Raw genomic sequence first — 8,130 nt, forward strand, 5'->3', positions numbered from 1 at the left:
AAAAATTCGAACTTGATTACAAAAATTCGAACTTGATAACAAAAATTTGAACTCGATTACAAAAATTCGTACCTGATTACAAAAATTCGAACCTGATTACAAAAATTCGAACTTGATTACAAAAATTTGAACTTGATTACAAAAATTTTAACTTGAAATTTCATTTAAAATCAAAATTTCATAAAAAGCACTTAGAAAAAGAAATCAACCGAAAATATTGATATATTCTCGAAATTAGAACTTAATATCACTAAATTTCGAAATTTAAAATTTATCAAATGAAATCTAATGAATTATGATTGAAGATTTCAGAATTTAACAAGTTTTTCGTTAAGTTCAAAAATTCGAACATTATAAAACTACTGGGAACAAGAAATCAATTCAAATTCAGAATATACATACTTTCAACCTATTCTTTCGAATTGGATTAAAAGGGACTAAAACCCAAACTTTTAATAAACATCTTATATTCCACAAATTATAGTAAAAAATTCAAAAACAAATCTTACCTTTACTTCGCCAGATTTCACAAAATTACTGTATTTCTTGTTGGGTGTGTCGGCGGCATTCGATTCACTAAATTTTCTCTTTTGACCAGGTTTAGCAGCAGGAGCACTTTCTGGTTCTTCATCACTGGAGCTATCATCGCTATCGTCAGACTTGGCTGCCTTTTTGGCTGGAGTAGCAGCGGCAGCAGCTGGTTTTTTAGCGGGCTTATCATCTTCGTCCGAGCTATCATCGCTAGAACTGTCAGCCTTTTTAGGCTTAGCAGCAGCGGCAGGAGTAACATTAGCCTTCTTTGCTGGTGGCTCATCATCAGAATCTGAGGAATCGTCAGAACTAGAATCGGCCTTTTTAGCTGGTGTAGCGGCTTTAGCAGCTGCTGGTTTGGCAGCCTCCTCTTCATCGGATGAGGAATCATCGGATGATGAAGCTGCTTTCTTTTTAGCAGGAGCAGCTACAGCGGGTTTCTTGGCTGCTGATTCATCGTCGTCATCGGAGGAAGAATCATCCGAAGAGGAGTCAGCCTTCTTTTTAGCTACTACGGCAGCAGCTTTGTTAACTACTGGTTTAACAGCAGGTTTTTCATCTTCACTGGACGAATCATCACTGCTGGAGTCGGCTTTTTTGGCTACTACAGCAGCTGGTTTTTTAGCTACAGCAGCAGCTTTAGGTTTTTCATCTTCGCTGGAAGAATCATCACTGCTGGAGTCGGCTTTTTTGGCAGCAACTGGAGCAGGTTTCTTGGCAACTGGTTTTTCATCTTCAGAGCTGTCATCATCGCTGCTGGACTCGGCTTTTTTAGCAGCAGCGGCAGCAGGTTTTGCTGGTGCCGCTTTAGCAGCTGGTTTTTCATCTTCACTGCTATCGTCAGAAGAATCATCAGATGAATCGTCTTTCTTTGACTTAGCGGCAACCACAGCAGGTTTAGCAGGAGTAGCTTTAGCTGCTGGCTTTTTCTCATCATCACTGCTATCGTCAGAAGAATCTTCCGAAGATTCTTGTTTCTTAGCGGGAGCAGCAGGTTTAGCAGGAGTAGCTTTAGCTGCTGGTTTCTTCTCATCATCACTGCTATCCTCAGAAGAATCTTCGGAAGATTCTTGTTTCTTAGCGGCAGCAGCAGCAGGTTTAGCAGGGGTGGCAGCCTTAGCAGCAGGTTTTTCATCATCACTGCTGTCATCGGAGTCATCAGATGATGCTTGTTTCTTAGCCACACCATTTACTTTAGCCGCTGCGGCTTTGGCAGCGGGTTTTTTCTCTTCATCACTGCTATCGTCTGAGGAATCTTCAGAACTGGAGGCAGCTTTCTTAGCGGCAGGCTTGCCATTGCTGACAGGAGCAGCAGCTTTCTTAGGGACTTCTTCCTCTGAATCACTGTCACTATCGCTATCTTCAGTTGTTTTTACAGGAGGAATTTTTGTTTTACTATTTTGTACATAGTATTGCAAAATGTCTTCCAATTTGGGGGAACCCTTAGCAACGATGGCCTGGAAATGAGAAATAGAAAAAATTAGCAAAATAAATAATATGAAATTTATAAAAATGCCATGTGTTTGTGTATGCAATCATTGGCCATAGACCTACAACCCACACTTATACATACACACATGCGGTACTTTGCGCGAGGCTTCCTCGGCCGAGCACATTGTTTTTTTTTTTTTTTTTTTTTCTTATTGTCTTGAACTTACAGCTTTGGTTTTGTGTTGATAAACTTGAGCCAAAGTTTTATCTTTTCTTTGTAAATATTCATGTATTATTGCAGCTAATAATTGATCATTTGCTGCCATTTTTAATTTGTTTTTTCTTTGCACGTTTTTTATTAATATAATTTAATTTTTTAACTAATTTTTCCTCCTGCGTCGTCCAAAACACGTGTTGGTTGTGTGCGAAGTAAAAAACTTAAAGACCAGCGTTGTATAATTTAGGCACTACTACAAGCAATGGTGAATAGCGTACTTAATGTGTTGCCACGTGGTGGGTATTTTGTTTTACTTTACCCACAAAGTATACATTTATATAGAGTTTATCAAAAAAGATGGCTTTTTTAAGAAAATTATACTTAAATTGTAATAAAAATGTGTATTTTAAAAGAAATAACCATAAGATAAACTTAAAATTTTTAAAACTATTATTAAGTTTTGAAATTATTTTTACCGTCTGGTAACTTATTTTTTGCTGTGTTTACAAATATGGCTACTCCACAATAACAAAGTAGCGGTTTTTTATATTATTGTTATTATAACTCTGGCAGCTTAGTTTTTAATATTACAAAACAAATTTAACAAAAATAAACATAAGATTTTGGATATTAACAATATTTTGTATTAAATATTTAGTTATTTATATAATAATAAATAAATATAATAAATTTATGTAATAAATCATAAACAACACGTTTAAATACAATGGCTGACAAGGAACCCCTTACTAAAGCACAAAATTCTGCACGAGTAGCTGAACCCGGTGATGGCATACGACAGGTCAAGACCACCAATGTATTTCGTTTGATAAATTTCGAATTGTATACAAGGCCGGTAAGTGTTTTACAGTTTTTTTTTTTATACTTTAAAAGCTAATGTTTTTATTATATTTTGTTTTAGAATAAAATTGTTATGGGTGTTGGTTTGGCCTGTATTACCGGTGTTTTTGGCTATATAACCTATATGAGATGGAAATATGAAAGTTTGGGCTATTATACGGCTGTTAGTGATGATGGTAAAGAAGTTTTTATTAAAAAAGAATCTAAATGGGATACATAAGTTATAAGTATAAAAACTTTTGTTTTTTGTTGTTGTTTAAAAAAAAAGTTTTGAAAATATAATTTAAAAACGAAATATTTTTTAAAAACTTATTTTGAAGATCACCTGCTTAGGTTTAATACAATATTAGAGATCAAATTTAGTTTTAGTACATTTATAATTCGGTTTTTAATCAATTCTGGTCGTAGCTCTCAGTTCAAGATGAGATCAACTTCAGTTTAAGATCAGTATTACCTTAGTTCAAGATCAGTTCTAGTTCTATGCCAATTTTACTTCTGTTCTACATCATTTCTGGTAAAGTTTTGTTATATTGTCATATTAAGTTCTAGATCAGCTCCAAATCATATCAAGATCAAATCCAATTTAGTTCTTATGTTCCAATTCAGTTTTGTTTCAGATCTAGTTTAGTTCCTGTTCAGTTCTGGTTTAATTCAGTTTTAATATTGTCCCAGTTCAATTCGATTCTAGTTGAGTTCTAATTCTGTTAGAGTTCAGATATATTTAAGATCTAGATCAGATCTAGTTTAGTTCTAATTCAGCTCTAGTTCAGTTCTAGATTAGATCTAAGACAGTTACAGATCAAGCCTATTTTAGTTCCCGTCTAGTTATAGATTAATTTTTCCCAACGCAACAGACATTCGCTCCCGTTTTACAACATGTTCTTAAGAAAAGAAGAAACAAATAAAACCAAATGTTATCAACATGATGCAACAAAATGCTAATAAAATAAAAAGTTACACAAAATTGTTTTTTTTTTTTAATAAAATAAATAAAAAAAAATAAACTTATTTTTACCAAAATGTGATTTTTGTTTTATTTTGCAATTATTGCTTTAATAGTTGTTTTTGTTTAATTTTATGTTGTTTTTGTAAATATGTTTGCTTTATTATGCTTTTTTGATAAATCACAATTATTTTCCGTTACTTTTGTTGTTGTTCTTGTTTGGTTTTTTCTTGATAATAATAAAAAAAAATATGTAAAATAAAAAAATAAAGTTAATTTGAAATAAAATTTTTTAAATAAAAACATAATTTGTTATAAAAAATAAATTGTTTTGGAATTTCTTTGCTTTTGTTTTACAATTTAATAATAAAAAAAAACATAATTTAGAGAGAAAGGAAGAGAAAATTTTAGAAACACATGTGGGGCAGGAAGTAAGAGAGACACCATAAAACAGTAGTTAAGCCAATAATTACAAATTTCTTTTTTTTTTTTTGTGAATTTGTTTAAAAAACACAGCAGGCAGATTTACACAAAAATTAGGGGGGAGTTTTTAGGAATAACTGTAATATTTAATAAATTTTTCTTAAATATTTTGGCAAATTTTAAGCAAATTCATAACTAACTTCCCTTTTAGTTTTAAAAATTCTTAAATTTTAAGTTTTTTTTTTTTTTGCAATTTTAGAAAATTTTTGTTTTATATTTTTTTAAAAGTTGTAGCGAAATAAAAAAGGAAGTTGAGTGTTTAAGAAAAGCTTTAAAGATTCACTTCTTAGGCAGATAATTTTAAAGCTTTAAGCTCTTCGAGAAATTTCGACTCCATTTCAATTTTATTTAATTGATTTAATTCCAAAACTTCACCCTGATCTTGACGGGCTTTTAATTTTTTAATATCCGACAACTTTTTGGCAACATTGCGTATTTTTTTCTCCTTTTCAGGATTAGCGGCCTTTTTAGAAGTTTGCTGCTGTTGTTGGTTTGGCTGCTGCAAATTTTGCTGCTGTTGCTGTTGTCCATCCACTGCTGCTGCAACATTTTCACCAGCGTTAGCATGATTATGTTGCTGCTGTTGCTGTTGTCTTCTTTGTTGATTAAATTGTGGATTTTGCTGCTGACGACGCTGGTTTTGTTGACGTTTGTTATGTTGCTGTTGTTGCGGCATTGTTTGCTGCTGTTGCTGCTCATTGTTACTTACAGCTCCTACGTCAACAGTTCCTTCTGCCTGCATTTTATTCATTCTATTGAAATTATTGGCTCCTGGTTGTCCACCATTGCTGTTATTATTATCCCCTCCTCTTCCTCCTCTATTGTTTCTAGTGTTATTAGCACCATTGTTGTTGTTGTTGTTGTGGTTGTTTTCGTTATTGTGCTCATTTTTTCTATTCTTATTATGTTGCTGCTGCTGTTTAAAACCCTTAGGATTTTGTTGCTGTTGTTGTTGATGAGACTTTTGAGCACCCTGTTTCTTATTGTTGGCTTGTGAGGAAGAATAACCTTGAAATAAACAGAAAGCACAGAGAAATATTTAGCTCTTGTTCTTAAAATTTATTAAAATATGCAATTAAAAACTTAAAACTATTAAACCTAAAACTAATAACGTCTTCTGGATTGGTTATAAGGATTATAACGTTGTTGTTTTCTATTGAATGTATGACGTTGTACACCTCCTCCCACTCCTGTGCTACTAACACTGGGCATTTGTTCTCTATTATGTGTTTGCTGCTGCTGTTGTTGTTGTTTCTCTCCATGCTCCTGGTCTCATTAGGGGTTTATCTAAATCATATTTTCTTTGCCAAAATTGTCTTGGATTACCTGGTGGTAGTCCTGGTATAGTGCTTTGCGACTGTGGTACAAATTTCTCTGGATTTTTTCCTTCACTCATAAAGCGCAAGTGTGGTGGTGTATAAACCTTCTTACTTGCCTCCGGTTGGCTCGATTTGATACCTTCATGCTTGACCTTAGTGATGATAGGTTCTTTAAATGTATTCTCAGCAAATTGTTGCCATTCAACGGCCAATAGCTCCTGACCCTGGGGCCAAATGGTCTCGTGCAATAGGGCACCCGAGTAGTGATAAACTTTGAAACTGTAATGTTAAAGAAAAGATGAAGAGATTTGGGTTTTAGGTTGGTTTTCCTAAGATTTTACTTAATTGAAAGAAAACATAACCTCAAAAATATTTTTGGAAATTTATTTAAAATCACTTTTTTTATATAAAAAATGTATAGTATAATTGTTCCTCATTAGTTTTCAACGATTAGATTGAAATTTACAAACTTTTTCTTAGTTGTAAAGTAACTTACCCATTGCCTATGCGTAATCTGGGAGCCGTAGTAGCGGTTACAAAATATTCGCCATTAGGATTCCATTCGAAATGGGTAGTATCGGGACATTTAATATTGGCAAGCTTCTCCTTTTTCGATACATCCCAAATTTCCACATGGCCGGGCAAGTTGCCAAAACCAGCTAAAACGACTAGTGCTAAGAAGTTAAGGAAAACTTGAAACAATAATGTGACAAAGAATAATAATATAAAAATATATAAATAACGATCAAAAAAGGATATGATTTCCAAAACTATTAAAATAGGCACAATTGCGAGGTCCTTCACCAAAATCAAAAACGACGTCACATTTTAAATTATATAAAGCCGCCTTAGAAGGCATATAACCATAAACTACCACAAATTCAGTAGCTTTAGGACTCCATTTAACGCAATGTACAGGACCCTCTTTAGCTGGAAATTGAAAAAAAAAATAACAATTAACAATTGCAACTTTCTTTAGCTAAACAAGGGAAGTAAATATATGAAAAAAGTAATTACAGACACTCCTTTTTTCATTATAATTACTTCTGCTGCTCTCTTTCACTGAATACTTACACAATGGCACGGAACAGGAATCACCCTTGGTATTCAAAAAGTGCAAAGCCTGATTACCATAATACGAAGCACCCGTCTTATCGACTTCCGTACTGGTCAATAGCAAGAGACCAGTACCCCGACGATTCCATACCAATTCAACACGATCGGCATTGAAGAAACTTTTACAGGCCACCGTTTGATTTTGACCCAATGCTGGATACTTATAGAGTTTACACATCGATGGTGCCCCCTTGGCACCGGGTGTATAGATGGCTATAAACGGTGGACTATTGCCGGGACCCACCGACAAGGTACCACCCTTACTGCCGCCTATTTTCTTAACACTTGCATTGAAACCCTCAACACCTTGTGTCAGATCATAGAACAAGGCCTCGCCACCAATGACGGTAGCAAAAATGCTTTCGTCCGATGACCATGAGGGTTCCCAATCGCTTTGTTTCTTCTGCACAATGCTAAATACCTCCTTACCGCTGGCCATTTCATACACAAACATATTCGGCACACCCTCGGGTATATCCTTGGTGGTGACATACAATTCCCAGGTACATAAGTAATTGCCACGCGGTGAGAATTTCAAATAAAAAGCCTTCGGACGTGGCAGGGAACATTGTAGCTGCCAGTCCGATGTTCTTAAAACCATTACCTCTCGGCCATTCGAATAGGCAAAGTAACGACCATCTGGGCTGAATGAAATTGATCGAGAATGTTTCGTCTCCTCTCGTGGTAAGTTGTCCTTGTGCTCATAGGGTTGCTTAGACCCCGACGAAGCCCACAGTTCGATTCCCACGCTAGAGCGAACTGTTAAAGTAAGAACAACAAAATAAAATATGTTTAGTTAAAACAACAACAACAAAAAGAATCAAACACTTCAACAGAAAAAAGAGAAAATTTTTCTTTGTCAAATTGCTGATGGTGGTGGGATGAGTAATGAAAATTTTTTCTGTCCCATTTTATGCCTTTAAAACAAATTAATTTTTAAAACTTTTATTTTATCCACAAAATACTGTCATTAATTTACACTTAAACAACAAATTTTCTAAAATTTAATAATTATTTATAATTTTATTTTAATTATTTACTTGCAAGTGCAGGAGAAACGCTATCCACAGCCATTGTCAAAATTCTAACCTCAACAACATGGTTGCCATATTGCTAAAATATTAATAAATTGTTTTATACATATTTACGCTGTGTATATAATGTGATTAACTAACAAAATTCTGTTCCGGAACGCTTTTTATAACAAAATCCATATGAGGTATTTACCC

The 8,130-nt window shown here is 34.1% G+C and overlaps 3 protein-coding genes across 7 annotated transcripts in view; 1 reads left to right on the forward strand and 2 right to left on the reverse strand.

Annotated features, from left to right (window-relative positions):
* The window catches only part of LOC119608513 (nucleolar protein dao-5), a 6,633-nt gene extending 4,181 nt beyond the window's left edge, over positions 1-2,452 (reverse strand). For 3 of the 5 annotated variants that reach the window (XM_037962967.1, XM_037962965.1, XM_037962964.1), the window contains exons 1-2: positions 2,190-2,441; positions 510-1,988 (exon numbers count right to left, since the gene is read on the reverse strand). In XM_037962967.1, the coding sequence (XP_037818895.1) occupies positions 510-1,988; positions 2,190-2,288 (1,578 nt within the window). In that variant the 5' untranslated portion in view covers positions 2,289-2,441. Of the gene's footprint in view, positions 1-509; positions 1,989-2,189 lie in introns of all 5 variants that reach the window. The other 2 variants (XM_037962968.1, XM_037962966.1) reach the window with 1 other exon arrangement.
* A 272-nt stretch (positions 2,453-2,724) lies between these two features.
* LOC119608516 (small integral membrane protein 8) lies at positions 2,725-3,335 on the forward strand. Its single transcript, XM_037962971.1, has 2 exons — positions 2,725-3,035; positions 3,102-3,335. The coding sequence occupies exons 1-2, from the start codon at positions 2,907-2,909 to the stop codon at positions 3,258-3,260; spliced, it is 288 nt and encodes a 95-aa protein (XP_037818899.1). The 5' UTR covers positions 2,725-2,906; the 3' UTR covers positions 3,261-3,335.
* A 1,039-nt stretch (positions 3,336-4,374) lies between these two features.
* LOC119608512 (eukaryotic translation initiation factor 2A) lies at positions 4,375-8,130 on the reverse strand. The gene is made up of 7 exons (XM_037962962.1): positions 8,077-8,130; positions 7,942-8,014; positions 6,860-7,660; positions 6,545-6,715; positions 6,282-6,456; positions 5,793-6,064; positions 4,375-5,474 (listed from the first exon to the last, which is right to left on the reverse strand). Exons 1-7 carry the CDS (start codon positions 8,113-8,115, stop codon positions 4,753-4,755), a joined length of 2,253 nt encoding a protein of 750 aa, XP_037818890.1. The 5' UTR covers positions 8,116-8,130; the 3' UTR covers positions 4,375-4,752.

The sequence above is a fragment of the Lucilia sericata genome, unplaced genomic scaffold (genome assembly GCF_015586225.1).
Source record: "Lucilia sericata isolate MDLA Ls3-8-SP2 unplaced genomic scaffold, ASM1558622v1 Contig000844F_arrow, whole genome shotgun sequence".
In the NCBI taxonomy this organism is placed as follows: Eukaryota; Metazoa; Arthropoda; class Insecta; order Diptera; family Calliphoridae; genus Lucilia; species Lucilia sericata.